Source organism: Lampetra fluviatilis, chromosome 74 (genome assembly GCF_964198595.1).
Source record: "Lampetra fluviatilis chromosome 74, kcLamFluv1.1, whole genome shotgun sequence".
Taxonomy (NCBI): domain Eukaryota; kingdom Metazoa; phylum Chordata; class Hyperoartia; order Petromyzontiformes; family Petromyzontidae; genus Lampetra; species Lampetra fluviatilis.
In genome coordinates this window covers 2,628,938-2,646,199 of record NC_136348.1, presented here as the reverse complement: position 1 = coordinate 2,646,199, position 17,262 = coordinate 2,628,938, and the positions used below count along the sequence as shown (strand labels likewise).

General features: G+C 52.4%; 3 protein-coding genes across 3 annotated transcripts in view; 1 reads left to right on the top strand and 2 right to left on the bottom strand.

Moving 5' to 3' along the window:
* The window catches only part of LOC144953332 (uncharacterized), a 446,639-nt gene that overhangs the window by 321,352 nt on the left and 108,025 nt on the right, over nucleotides 1-17,262 (bottom strand).
* Nucleotides 1-17,262, top strand: part of LOC144953325 (uncharacterized) — a 378,709-nt gene that overhangs the window by 276,566 nt on the left and 84,881 nt on the right. The gene's annotated exons all lie outside the window — the stretch shown is intronic.
* LOC144953328 (baculoviral IAP repeat-containing protein 7-B-like) overlaps nucleotides 3,811-17,262 on the bottom strand; it is a 30,931-nt gene continuing 17,479 nt past the window's right edge. Inside the window, exons 4-7 of the mRNA XM_078883892.1 lie at nucleotides 11,599-11,659; nucleotides 9,582-9,621; nucleotides 9,350-9,361; nucleotides 3,811-4,007 (exon numbers count right to left, since the gene is read on the bottom strand). Coding sequence (XP_078740018.1) covers nucleotides 3,811-4,007; nucleotides 9,350-9,361; nucleotides 9,582-9,621; nucleotides 11,599-11,659 — 310 coding nt within the window. The remainder of the gene's footprint in view (nucleotides 4,008-9,349; nucleotides 9,362-9,581; nucleotides 9,622-11,598; nucleotides 11,660-17,262) is intronic.

Sequence of the window (17,262 nt, the reverse complement as noted above, 5' to 3'; positions counted from 1 at the left end):
CACCGCCACGCTCCCACACCCCCTTCATTCTTTTGTTCAGAAGAAGAGCCACACCCTGTTGTTTGGCAGTCTCCCGCCCCGAGTAGAGGACTGTCCACCCCTCATGGTGGCAGGAGCCAGAACCGGTCCACCGGACCTCCTGAATGCCACAGAGATCCAGGCGGTACCGGTCCAGCTCCCGACAGAGGAGTGGCAGCCTTTCCTCCGCAGTGAGCGTTCGAACATTCCACGTGGCCATCCGCAATGGTTTTTTGTTGTTTCTGGAGGAGCCCCGAGGGTGAAAATTCAATCTCCTGGCTCCGCCAAATGGGGTTTGGCCAGGAGACGTCATAAAAGCCTGACCCCCCGGGGCCTCCGGCACAAGCTTATTAGTTACAGGTCTATGTTTACTTCGTAGTTTAGTGGTGGTTAATTGAAGGTGGAGGGGTTACCAGCCCCTCGCACCCGTCCAGAGCCCCCGTTTAGCCACTGTGGTGGCCACAGACGCCATGAGGGGAGAGGCCAATGGGCATTGGCCCTCCCCCCACAGCACTGCCCACGACAGTGTTGCCCGTCCGGCACCGCGAGGAGGTAGGAGGTTGTTTTGCTGCTGAGACTGGAGCGTGCCACTAAGAGGTGGGGCCTTACCATCAGCCCCACCAAAACTAAGCACCTGCCTGGGTATTTTGTACCATCAGACACTCCACCCCCACAACTCCCAATTGGTGATGGGGCAGTTGTGGAGAGAGTGGAGAGTTTCCCATACCTGGGCAGTGTGCTTATGACCGGCTCCAGTTTATCAGCAGAGGTCTCACTCCGAATCAGTCGAGCGGCAATATCTTTTCATCGGTTGCGTAACGCTGTGTGGAAGCTACCTGGTCTGTCGCTCCACACGAAGCTTCAGGTCTTCTCGGCCACGGTCATTCCCTCCCTTCTCTACGCTTGCGAAACGTGGACCCCCCTAGTGGAGCATCTTCGCCGGTTGGAAACATTTAGGCTGGCCTGCCTTCGTTCCATCCTGGGTTTAACCAGGCTGGATTGTGTGAGGAGCTCACAAGTCCTTGAAAGATCTGGGCAAAGTCCCATCAGTGAGCTCCTCCGGGAGGCAAGGCTGCGTTGGCTGGGTCATGTAGCCCACATGCCCAGCCACCGCATGCCTAAACAGCTTTTGTTCGGCCGGATCGAGGGGGCTAAACGGGCGCGGCACGGGCTAGAGAAGAGATGGAGTGATGTGGTACAGGAGGACGTGGAGCTGAGTGGACTTGCCGATGACTGGTACCAGCGGTGTCAAGATCGGCCTCTGTGGAGGAGGCTCGTGAAGGACGCTACTGGGCAGTTGGAGGCAGTCGCCCTCCAACAACAACGGAGGGCGGAGGAGCGACGCTCACAACAACGAGCGGAGCGCCGGGTGGCTAAAGCACAGCAAGTTGGTACAGTAGGGGGCACAGGTGGTGCATCAGCCAGTCATCTCGGTCATCTCGGTCAGTCGACCCGTGGCACCTGGGTCTGCCCCGTGACCTCCTGCCAGCGGGCGTTCGACACTTCACGTGGCCTCAAGGTGCACATGGCCTGGCACAAGCGTCGTGGTGACGTCACCGCCACTTAGTGGCGAATGGCGGTTGTTGTTGTTGTTTGTCTCTCAAATTTATCAATCTTTGGAAGAACGTAATCAACCAGGTGGGGTGTTGATTGTTTTGCTGGCTGACTCTCTGTGTTGTATTGCATTATATTTTCAAGTTTACTACGTTCTCATTCATTTGTACCTGATGATGGTTGCTTGTGTTGCAATCAAAACGTCGTGACTTTTATTCTTTTATTTTCATTAATTTTAACTTAATTTCTTACCTATACGGTGACTTTACCGAAAATACTAAATGGTATGAATCCTTGCAGTCACGAAAGCTTCAAATCTAGAATCCCCTAAAATGATTTCTTACGCGACAGAGAGGGGAAAAAACCCGCCACTTTTTTAGAAACAAAAGCACAAAGCGGTCCACACACAGCCCCAAAGATCACCCAGTCACCGCCGTGTAGCCTCGACAGACTGTCGGGGCAAGTTCCGTTAGCGAGTAGCAGCAGCTATGAAGGCTACCGGCACTTATAAATGTAATAACTCACAAATGTAAAATTGTTTTACACACGGAAACTTTGCGTAACATTCCAATTCAAATGAAGGTTACAGAACAGTCTTTAACATAACTTCTCCACTTCAAGTCGAGCATCAAACGCCTTAAAATCACCGCACTCGTATGAACGCTTTCCCATGCCACCATTGCAATGTGTCTCACAGAGTTGTAAATTAATAACTCACAAATGTATATTCGCATTAAAATCACCGTAACCTTTGACCCTTCCACCCATTGCATTGTGTCTCACAGAGTTGTAAATGAACTAACTTACAAATGTATATTCGCATTAAAATCACCGCAACCTTTGACCCTTCCACCCATCGCATTGTGTCTCACAGAGTTGTAAATGTAACAACTCACAAATGTATATTCGCCTTAAAATCTCCGCAACCTTTGACCCTTCCACCCATTGCATTGTGTCCCACAGAGTTGTAAATGTAACAAATCACAAATGTATATTCGCCTTAAAATCACCGCAACCTTTGACCCTTCCACCCATTGCATTGTGTCTCAGAGTTGTAAATGTAAGAACTCACAAATGTATATTCGCCTTAAAATCACCGCAACCTTTGACCCTTCCACCCATTGCATTGTGTCTCACAGAGTTGTAAATGTAAGAACTCACAAATGTATATTCGCCTTAAAATCACCGCAACCTTTGACCCTTCCACCCATTGCATTGTGTACCACAGAGTTGTAAATGTAATAACTCACAAATGTATATTCGCCTTAAAATCACCGCAACCTTTGACCCTTCCACCCATTGCATTGTGTCTCACAGAGTTGTAAATGTAAGAACTCACAAATGTATATTCGCCTTAAAATCACCGCAACCTTTGACCCTTCCACCCATTGCATTGTGTCTCACAGAGTTGTAAATGAACTAACTTACAAATGTATATTCGCATTAAAATCACCGCAACCTTTGACCCTTCCACCCATCGCATTGTGTCTCACAGAGTTGTAAATGTAACAACTCACAAATGTATATTCGCATTAAAATCACCGCAACCTTTGACCCTTCCACCCATTGCATTGTGTCTCACAAAGTTGTAAATGTAAGAACTCACAAATGTATATTCGCCTTAAAATCACCGCAACCTTTGACCCTTCCACCCATTGCATTGTGTCTCACAGAGTTGTAAATGTAAGAACTCACAAATGTATATTCGCATTAAAATCACCGCAACCTTTGACCCTTCCACCCATTGCATTGTCTCACAGAGTTGTAAATGTAAGAACTCACAAATGTATATTCGCCTTAAAATCACCGCAACCTTTTACCCTTCCACCCATTGCATTGTGTCCCGCAGAGTTGTAAATGTAATAACTCACAAATGTACAAATTGTTAACACGTAAACTTTGCGTACCATCCTGGTTAAAGTACAAATCAAAGAACAGCCTTAAACTTCGCTTCTTCACTTTCAAAGTCTGACATCAGTACGCCTTCAAATCACCACACTCTGATCGTTATTAACGAACCCTTTCAACATTCCGGAAACCAAAATAAAGAAGCTGATCTATGCGTGGAGGGCGGTGGCCGGGTGAAATTGCCCTCCCCGTGCCTCTCCGTGCCGACCGCTTGCCAGCGACCGGCCTGTGTCTCGCAACGCGAGAGGGCGGGATTAATCAACTAACTGGCCCCAACGGTCGGAATCCCGGGCGGTCGTTTCTCTCTCTTCCTTCCCCACGGCCGTCCGCCTAAGCCATGAAGGCCCGCAGCGCCCTTCTCACGGCCACGCGGCACACGGGACACTCGCTCAGGGAGAGGGCGCAGTGGCCGCACGTCACCACGTGTCTGCACGGCGTGAAGATGACGGACACCTCGTGCTCCATGCACACTTTGCACGACAGACGCTCTTCCAGCTTGTTCAGAAGCTCCTCGGCCGATGGCGATGCTGTGGACAGAGCGCGCGGACAGACACACACACGCACACACGCGCAGAGACACGGAGACACGCACGCACGCACAGACGCAAGCACACACACACAGACACACGCACACACACAGAGACACAGAGACACACACGCACGCACAGACACACACACACAGAGACACCGAGACACACGCACGCACGCAGAGACACACACAGACACACGCAGAGACACAGAGACACACACAGACACACACACGCACACACGCAGAGACACAGACACACACACGCAGAGACACAGAGACACACGCACGCAATGACGCAAGCACACACACACACAGACACACACGCAGAGACACAGAGACACACACGCACGCACACACGCAGAGACACAGAGACTCACACGCACACACAGACGCACGCACACACACACACAGAGACACGCACGCAACAGACAAGCACACACACACAGACACACACACGCAGACACAGAGACACACACGCATGCACAGACACAAGCACACACACACACAGAGACACACGCACGCACAGACGCAAGCACACACACACAGAGACACACGCACAGAGACACACACGCAGAGACACAGAGACACACACGCACGCACAGACGCAAGCACACACACACGCACACACAGAGACACACACGCAGAGACACACGCACACACGCAGAGACACACGCACGCACAGACGCAAGCACACACACACAGACACACACGCACACACACAGAGACACACACGCACGCACAGACGCAAGCACACAGACACACGCACAGAGACAGAGACACACACGCACGCACAGACGCAAGCACACACACAGACACACGCACACACACAGAGACAGAGACACACACGCACGCACAGACGCAAGCACACACACACACAGACACACACGCACACACGCAGAGACACACGCACGCACAGACGCAAGCACACACACCCACAGACACACACGCACACACACAGAGACACAGAGACACACACGCACAGACGCAAGCACACACACACACACAGACACACGCACACACAGAGACACACACACACGCACAGACGCAAGCACACACACACACACAGACACACACACAGAGACACAAAGACACACACGCACGCACAGACGCAAGCACACACACAGACACACGCACACACAGAGACACACACACGCACAGACGCAAGCACACACACACACACAGACACAAGCACACACACAGACACACACACACAGAGACACACACGCACGCACAGACGCAAGCACACACACACACAGACACACACGCAGAGACACAGAGACACACACGCACGCACACACGCAGAGACACAGAGACTCACACGCACACACAGACGCACGCACACACACACACAGAGACACGCACGCAACAGACAAGCACACACACACAGACACACACACGCAGACACAGAGACACACACGCATGCACAGACACAAGCACACACACACACACAGAGACACACACGCACGCACAGACGCAAGCACACACACACAGAGACACACGCACAGAGACACACACGCAGAGACACAGAGACACACGCACGCACAGACGCAAGCACACACACACGCACACACAGAGACACACACGCAGAGACACACGCACACACGCAGAGACACACGCACGCACAGACGCAAGCACACACACAGACACACACGCACACACACAGAGACACACGCACGCACAGACGCAAGCACACAGACACACGCACAGAGACACAGAGACACACACGCACGCACAGACGCAAGCACACACACACACAGACACACGCACACACACAGAGACAGAGACACACACGCACGCACAGACGCAAGCACACACACACACAGACACACACGCACACACGCAGAGACACACGCACGCACAGACGCAAGCACACACACCCACAGACACACACGCACACACACAGAGACACAGAGACACACACGCACAGACGCAAGCACACACACACGCACAGACGCAAGCACACACACACACACAGAGACACAAAGACACACACGCACGCACAGACGCAAGCACACACACACGCACAGACGCAAGCACACACACACACACAGAGACACAAAGACACACACGCACGCACAGACGCAAGCACACACACAGACACACGCACACACAGAGACACACACACGCACAGACGCAAGCACACACACACACACACAGACACAAGCACACACACACACACAGACACACACACACAGAGACACAAAGACACACACGCACGCACAGACGCAAGCACACACACACACAGACACACACGCAGACACGCAGAGACACAGAGACACACACACACACAGACGCAAGCACACACAGACACACACAGGGGCACAAGCGCACACACTTTCAGCGGTTTGAAAAATGATCATCAGACTGCTTACATATGGTAAACATGAGGTCGTGACCCTCACCTGGCTCAGACTCTCACCTGGTTCAGACTCTCACCTGGTTCAGACCCTCACCTGGTTCAGACTCTCACCTGGTTCAGACTCTCACCTGGTTCAGACTCTCACCTGGTTCAGGCTCTCACCTGGTCCAGACTCTCACCTGGTCCAGACCCTCACCTGGTTCAGACCCTCACCTGGTTCAGACTCTCACCTGGTTCAGACCCTCACCTGGTCCAGACCCTCACCTGGTTCAGACTCTCACCTGGTTCAGACTCTCACCTGGTTCAGACTCTCACCTGGTTCAGACTCTCACCTGGTTCAGACCCTCACCTGGTTCAGACCCTCACCTGGTTCAGACTCTCACCTGGTTCAGACTCTCACCTGGTTCAGACGCTCACCTGGTTCAGACTCTCACCTGGTTCAGACTCTCACCTGGTTCAGACTCTCACCTGGTTCAGACCCTCACCTGGTTCAGACTCTCACCTGGTTCAGACTCTCACCTGGTTCAGACCCTCACGTGGTTCAGTCTCTCACCTGGTTCAGACTCTCACCTGGTTCAGACTCTCACCTGGTTCAGACTCTCACCTGGTTCAGACTCTCACCTGGTTCAGTCTCTCACCTGGTTCAGACTCTCACCTGGTTCAGACTCTCACCTGGTTCAGACTCTCACCTGGTTCAGTCTCTCACCTGGTTCAGACTCTCACCTGGTTCAGACTCTCACCTGGTCCAGACTCTCACCTGGTTCAGACTCTCATCTGGTTCAGACTCTCACCTGGTTCAGACTCTCACCTGGTTCAGACTCTCACCTGGTTCAGTCTGTCACCTGGTTCAGACTCTCACCTGGTTCAGACTCTCACCTGGTTCAGACCCTCACCTGGTTCAGACCCTCACCTGGTTCAGACCCTCACCTGGTTCAGACTCTCACCTGGTTCAGACTCTCACCTGGTTCAGACTCTCACCTGGTTCAGTCTCTCACCTGGTTCAGACTCTCACCTGGTTCAGACTCTCACCTGGTTCAGACTCTCACCTGGTTCAGTCTCTCACCTGGTTCAGACTCTCACCTGGTTCAGGCTCTCACCTGGTCCAGACTCTCACCTGGTCCAGACCCTCACCTGGTTCAGACCCTCACCTGGTTCAGACTCTCACCTGGTTCAGACTCTCACCTGGTTCAGACTCTCACCTGGTTCAGACTCTCACCTGGTTCAGACCCTCACCTGGTTCAGACCCTCACCTGGTTCAGACTCTCACCTGGTTCAGACTCTCACCTGGTTCAGACGCTCACCTGGTTCAGACTCTCACCTGGTTCAGACTCTCACCTGGTTCAGACTCTCACCTGGTTCAGACCCTCACCTGGTTCAGACTCTCACCTGGTTCAGACTCTCACCTGGTTCAGACCCTCACGTGGTTCAGTCTCTCACCTGGTTCAGACTCTCACCTGGTTCAGACTCTCACCTGGTTCAGACTCTCACCTGGTTCAGACTCTCACCTGGTTCAGTCTCTCACCTGGTTCAGACTCTCACCTGGTTCAGACTCTCACCTGGTTCAGACTCTCACCTGGTTCAGTCTCTCACCTGGTTCAGACTCTCACCTGGTTCAGACTCTCACCTGGTCCAGACTCTCACCTGGTTCAGACTCTCATCTGGTTCAGACTCTCACCTGGTTCAGACTCTCACCTGGTTCAGACTCTCACCTGGTTCAGTCTGTCACCTGGTTCAGACTCTCACCTGGTTCAGACTCTCACCTGGTTCAGACCCTCACCTGGTTCAGACCCTCACCTGGTTCAGACCCTCACCTGGTTCAGACTCTCACCTGGTTCAGACTCTCACCTGGTTCAGACTCTCACCTGGTTCAGACTCTCACCTGGTTCAGACTCTCACCTGGTTCAGTCCCTCACCTGGTTCAGACTCTCACCTGGTTCAGACTCTCACCTGGTTCAGACTCTCACCTGGTTCAGACCCTCACCTGATTCAAACTCTCACCTGGTTCAGACCCTCACCTGGTTCAGATTCTCACCTGGTTCAGACTCTCACCTGGTTCAGACCCTCACCTGGTTCAGACTTTCACCTGGTTCAGACTCTCACCTGGTTCAGACTCTCACCTGGTTCAGACTCTCACCTGGTTCAGTCTCTCACCTGGTTCAGACTCTCACCTGGTTCAGTCCCTCACCTGGTTCAGACCCTCACCTGGTTCAGATTCTCACCTGGTTCAGACTCTCACCTGGTTCAGACCCTCACCTGGTTCAGACCCTTACCTGGTTCAGACTCTCACCTGGTTCAGTCCCTCACCTGGTTCAGATTCTCACCTGGTTCAGACTCTCACCTGGTTCAGACCCTCACCTGGTTCAGTCCCTCACCTGGTTCAGACTCTCACCTGGTTCAGACTCTCACCTGGTTCAGTCTCTCACCTGGTTCAGACTCTCACCTGATTCAAACTCCACCTGGTTCAGACACTCACCTGGTTCAGACTCTCACCTGGTTCAGACTCTCACCTGGTTCAGTCTCTCACCTGGTTCAGACCCTCACCTGGTTCAGACTCTCACCTGGTTCAGACTCTCACCTGGTTCAGTCCCTCACCTGGTTCAGACTCTCACCTGGTTCAGACCCTCACCTGGTTCAGACTCTCACCTGATTCAAACTCTCACCTGGTTCAGACCCTCACCTGGTTCAGATTCTCACCTGGTTCAGACTCTCACCTGGTTCAGACCCTCACCTGGTTCAGACTCTCACCTGGTTCAGTCCCTCACCTGGTTCAGACTCTCTCCTGGTTCAGACTCTCACCTGGTTCAGTCTCTCACCTGGTTCAGACTCTCACCTGGTTCAGACTCTCACCTGCTTCAGACTCACCTGGTTCAGACTCTCACCTGGTTCAGACTCTCACCTGGTTCAGACTCTCACCTGGTTCAGACTCTCACCTGGTTCAGACTCTCACCTGGTTCAGACTCTCACCTGGTTCAGACTCTCACCTGGTTCAAGCCCTCACCTGGTTCAGACTCTCACCTGGTTCAGACTCTCACCTGGTTCAGACTCTCACCTGGTTCAGACTCTCACCTGGTTCAGACTCTCACCTGGTTCAGTCTCTCACCTGGTTCAGACTCTCACCTGGTTCAGTCTCTCACCTGGTTCAGACCCTCACCTGGTTCAGACTCTCACCTGGTTCAGACTCTCACCTGGTTCAGACTGTCACCTGGTTCAGACTCTCACCTGTACTCAGCGGAGTCTGTCGCGGTAGTTGAGCCTCAAAACGAGAAATGAAATGAACATCTCGTCAGTGAGAATCATCGCCGGTGTCACACAGAGCCGACAGTCGCGTTCAAAACAACTGCAACTTTTTGCACCGTTACTCTGTGCTCAATTTGCAATCGGCATGTCGGCAAACCAAACCAATCCGCGCTGATGACGGGGGGCAGGGCAGCTGGAGACGGCTCAAAATCGCGGAGCATCCAAAAAGATAAAGTTACCATTTTCCTCTTCTTGGTTCTTTCAGTAAAGTCACGTAGAAGGGAAGTAATAAAATAATAAAAATAAAACATAATAAATACAATAATATTTTATTATATTATTTTATTATTTTCTTTTATTATGTTTTGCTTTTATTACTTTATTATTTCCCTTCTACGTGAAAGAACCAAGAAGATGAATCCCTGCAGTCACGAAAGAAGCTTTAAATCGAAATGGTCTCGTCTGTTCGGCGACCGGGGCTGACCAAGGTCAACGTTAGATGATCTAGGCGCACACACGCAGACACTTCAAAACGACAAATGCGAATCGCAGCAAAAAAAAACGATCGCGTCACCAAAAGCTGACGGAGCGAAAAACAAAATAAAAATCGTACGGGCAGCATGTTCGCACACAGACACACACACAGAGAGACACACACACAGACACACACACAGACACACACACAGACACACACACAGAGAGACACACACAGAGAGACACACACAGACACACACACAGACACACAGAGAGAGAGACACACACACAGACACACACACAGAGAGACACACAGAGAGAGACACAGACACACACACAGACACACACACAGAGAGACACACACAGAGACACACAACATAGACACACACACAGAGAGACACAGAGAGAGAGACACACACACAGACACACACACAGACACACACACAGAGAGAGACACACAACATAGACACACAACATAGACACACAGACACACACACAGAGAGAGACACACAGAGAGACACACAAGAGAGAGACACAGAGAGAGACACACAACATAGACACACAGAGAGAGACACACAACATAGACACACAGAGAGAGACACACAGAGAGAGACACACAACATAGACACACAGAGAGACACACAGAGAGAGACACACAACATAGACACACAGAGAGAGACACACAGAGACACACAACATAGACACACAGAGAGAGACACACAGAGAGAGACACACAGAGAGAGACACACAACACAGACACACAGAGAGAGACACACAACATAGACACACAGAGAGAGACACACAGAGAGAGACACACAGAGAGAGACACACAGAGAGAGACACACAGAGAGAGACACACAGAGAGAGACACACAGAGAGAGACACACAACACAGACACACAGAGAGAGACACACAACATAGACACACAGAGAGAGACACAGAGAGAGACACAGAGAGAGACACAGAGAGAGACACACAGAGAGAGACACACAGAGAGAGACACACAACATAGACACACAGAGAGAGACACACAGACACACAAGCAGAGAGAGACACACAGAGAGAGACACACAGAGAGAGACACACAGACACACAAGCAGAGAGAGACACACAGAGACAGACACACAGAGAGAGACACACAACATAGACACACAGAGAGAGACACACAACATAGACACACAGAGAGAGACACACAACATAGACACACAGAGAGAGACTCACACACAACACAGACACACAGAGAGAGACATACAGACACACAGAGAGGGACACACAACACAGACACACAGAGAGATACACACAACACAGACACACAGAGAGAGACACACAACACAGACACACAGAGAGACACACAACACAGACACACAGAGAGAGACTCACACAGAAAGAGACACACAACATAGACACACAGAGAGACACACAGAGAGAGACACACAACACAGACACACAGAGAGAGACTCACACAGAGACAACTCGATTTCCCGGCGAAACCAAAGTTGCCGAGAAAAAGTTTCGTTACCGGCGGCCTCGTCGCCTCGCGGACGAAGGCCTCTCCCTTCCATCGTGTAAGAAACGCGCAGCTGTTCACAAGACGACGTGGGAAGAGGTGAGGGGGGTCATGACGTTACGCCGGGCTGGGTACCACTCACTCACTCACCACTCACTCACCACTCACCACTCACTAACCACACACTCACAACTCACTCACCACTCACTCACCACTCACTCACCACTCACTCACCACTCACTCACTCACCACACACTCACCACTCACTCACTCACCACACACTCACCACTCACTCACCACTCACTCACCACTCACTCACCACTCACTCACTCACCACACACTCACCACTCACTCACTCACCACACACTCACCACTCACTCACTCACCACTCACTCACCACTCACTCACCACACACTCACCACTCACTCACTCACTCACCACACACTCACCACTCACTCACTCACCACTCACTCACCACTCACTCACCACTCACTCACCACACACTCACAACTCACTCACCACTCACTCACCACACACTCACCACTCACTCACTCACCACACACTCACCACTCACTCACTCACCACTCACTCACCACTCACTCACCACTCACTCACTCACCACACACTCACCACTCACTCACTCACCACACACTCACCACTCACTCACTCACCACTCACTCACTCACCACTCACTCACCACACACTCACCACACACTCACCACTCACTCACCACTCACTCACCACTCACTCACTCACCACACACTCACCACTCACTCACTCACCACACACTCACCACTCACTCACTCACCACTCACTCACCACTCACTCACTCACCACTCACTCACCACACACCACACTCACCACTCACTCACCACTCACTCACCACACACTCACCACTCACTCACTCACCACTCACTCACCACTCACTCACTCACCACTCACTCACTCACCACTCACTCACCACACACTCACTCACCACTCACTCACTCACCACTCACTCACCACTCACTCACCACTCACTCACTCACCACACACTCACTCACCACTCACTCACCACTCACTCACTCACCACACACTCACCACTCATCACTCACTCACCCACTCACCATCTCACTGACTCACCACTCACTCACCACTCACTCACCACTCACCACTCACTCACCACTCACCACACACTCACCACTCACCACTCACTCATCACTCACTCACTCACCACTCACTCACCACTCACTCACCACTCACTCACCACTCACTCACTCACTCACCACTCACATCACTCACTCACCACTCACTCACCACTCACTCACGACTCACTCACCACACACTCACCACTCATCACTCACTCACCACTCACTCACCACTCACTCACCACTCACTCACTCACTCACCACTCACTCACCACTCACTCACTCACCCACCCACCCACTCACCCACTCATCACTCACTCACCACTCACCCACTCACTCATCACCACTCACTCACCACTCACCACACACTCACCACTCACTCATCACTCACTCACACACTCACCACTCACTCACCACTCACTCACCACTCACTCACTCACCACTCACTCACCACTCACTCACCACTCACTCACCACTCATCACTCACTCACCCACTCACCATCTCACCCACTCACCATCTCACTCACTCACCACTCACTCACCACTCACTCACCACTCACTCACTCACCACTCACTCACCACTCACTCACTCACCTCACTCACTCACGACTCACCACACACCACTCATCACTCACTCACTCACCACTCACTCACCACTCACTCACCACTCACTCACTCACCACTCACTCACCCACCCACTCACCCACTCATCACTCACTCACCACTCACCCACTCACTCATCACCACTCACTCACCACACACTCACCACACACTCACCACTCACTCACCACTCACTCACCACACACTCACTCACCACACACTCACCACTCACTCACTCACCACTCACTCACCACTCACTCACTCACTCACCACTCACCACTCACTCACCACACACTCACCACTCACTCACCACTCACTCACCACTCACTCACTCACCACTCACTCACCACTCACTCACCACACACTCACTCACCACTCACTCACCACTCACTCACCACACACTCACCACTCACTCACTCACCCACTCACCATCTCACTGACTCACCACTCACTCACCACTCACTCACTCACCACTCACTCATCACTCACTCACACACTCACCACTCACTCACCACTCACTCACCACTCACTCACCACTCACTCACCACTCATCACTCACTCACCATCTCACCCACTCACCATCTCACTCACCACTCACTCACCACTCACTCATCCCTCACTCACCACTCACTCACTCACCACTCACTCACCACTCACTCACATCACTCACTCACCACTCACTCACGACTCACCACACACCACTCATCACTCACTCACTCACTCACCACTCACTCACTCACCACTCACTCACTCACCACTCACTCACCCACCCACTCACCCACTCATCACTCACTCACCACTCACCCACTCACTCATCACCACTCACTCACCACACACTCACCACTCATCACTCACCACTCACTCACCACTCACTCACCACTCACTCACTCACTCACCACTCACTCACCACTCACTCACTCACCCACCCACCCACTCACCCACTCATCACTCACTCACCACTCACCCACTCACTCATCACCACTCACTCACCACTCACCACACACTCACCACTCACTCATCACTCACCACACACTCACCACTCACTCACCACTCACCACTCACTCACCACTCACTCACCACTCACTCACCACTCACTCACCACTCATCACTCACTCACCCACTCACCATCTCACCCACTCACCATCTCACTCACTCACCACTCACTCACCACTCACTCACCACTCACTCACTCACCACTCACTCACCACTCACTCACTCACCACTCACTCACCTCACTCACTCACGACTCACCACACACCACTCATCACTCACTCACTCACCACTCACTCACCACTCACTCACCACTCACTCACTCACCACTCACTCACCCACCCACTCACCCACTCATCACTCACTCACCACTCACCCACTCACTCATCACCACTCACTCACCACACACTCACCACACACTCACCACTCACTCACCACTCACTCACCACTCACTCACCACACACTCACCACTCACTCACCACTCACTCACCACTCACTCACTCACTCACCACTCACCACTCACTCACCACACACTCACCACTCACTCACCACTCACTCACCACTCACTCACTCACCACTCACTCACCACTCACTCACCACACACTCACTCACCACTCACTCACCACTCACTCACTCACCACACACTCACCACTCACTCACTCACCCACTCACCATCTCACTGACTCACCACTCACTCACCACTCACTCACCACTCACTCACCACTCACCACACACTCACCACTCACCACTCACTCACCACTCACTCACCACTCACATCACTCACTCACCACTCACTCACTCACTCACCACTCACCACTCACTCACCACTCACTCACTCACCACTCACTCACCACTCACTCACCCACCCACCCACTCACCCACTCATCACTCACTCACCCATCACTCACTCACCACTCACCCCACTCACTCATCACCACTCACTCACCACACACTCACCACTCACTCACCACTCACTCACTCACCACTCACTCATCACTCACTCACACACTCACCACTCACTCACCACTCACTCACCACTCACTCACCACTCACTCACCACTCATCACTCACTCACCCACTCACCATCTCACTGACTCACCACTCACTCACCACTCACTCACCACTCACTCACCACACACTCACCACTCACCACTCACTCACCACTCACTCACCACTCACATCACTCACTCACCACTCACTCACTCACCACTCACCACTCACTCACCACTCACTCACTCACCACTCACTCACCACTCACTCACCCACCCACCCACTCACCCACTCATCACTCACTCACCACTCACCCACTCACTCATCACCACTCACTCACCACTCACCACACACTCACCACTCACTCACCACTCACTCACTCACCACTCACTCATCACTCACTCACACACTCACCACTCACTCACCACTCACTCACCACTCACTCACCACTCATCACTCACTCACCCACTCACCATCTCACCCACTCACCATCTCACTCACTCACCACTCACTCACCACTCACTCACTCACTACTCACTCACCACTCACTCACTCACCACTCACTCACCACTCACTCACCACTCACTCACGACTCACCACACACCACTCATCACTCACTCACTCACCACTCACTCACTCACCACTCACTCACCCACCCACCCACTCACCCACTCATCACTCACTCACCACTCACCCACTCACTCATCACCACTCACTCACCACACACTCACCACTCACCACCCACTCACCACTCACTCACTCACCACTCACTCACTCACCACTCACTCACCACTCACTCATCACTCACCACTCACTCACCACTCACTCACCACTCACTCACCACTCACATCACTCACTCACCACTCACTCACGACTCACTCACCACACACTCACCACTCATCACTCACTCACCACTCACTCACCACTCACTCACTCTCACCACTCACCACTCACCACTCACTCACCACTCACTCACTCACCCACCACCCACTCACCCACTCATCACTCACCACTCACCACTCACTCATCACCACTCACTCACCACTCACCACACACTCACTCACTCACCACTCACTCATCACTCACTCACTCACCACTCACTCACCACTCACTCACCACTCACTCACTCACCACTCACTCACCACTCACTCACCACTCACTCACTCACTCACCACTCACATCACTCACTCACCACTCACTCACCACTCACTCACGACTCACTCACCACACACTCACCACTCATCACTCACTCACCACTCACTCACCACTCACTCACCACTCACTCACTCACTCACCACTCACTCACCACTCACTCACTCACCCACCCACCCACTCACCCACTCATCACTCACTCACCACTCACCCACTCACTCATCACCACTCACTCACCACTCACCACACACTCACCACTCACTCATCACTCACTCACACACTCACCACTCACTCACCACTCACTCACCACTCACTCACTCACCACTCACTCACCACTCACTCACCACTCACTCACCACTCATCACTCACTCACCCACTCACCATCTCACCCACTCACCATCTCACTCACTCACCACTCACTCACCACTCACTCACCACTCACTCACTCACCACTCACTCACCACTCACTCACTCACCTCACTCACTCACGACTCACCACACACCACTCATCACTCACTCACTCACCACTCACTCACCACTCACTCACCACTCACTCACTCACCACTCACTCACCCACCCACTCACCCACTCATCACTCACTCACCACTCACCCACTCACTCATCACCACTCACTCACCACACACTCACCACACACTCACCACTCACTCACCACTCACTCACCACACACTCCACTCACCACACACTCACCACTCACTCACTCACCACTCACTCACCACTCACTCACTCACTCACCACTCACCACTCACTCACCACACACTCACCACTCACTCACCACTCACTCACCACTCACTCACTC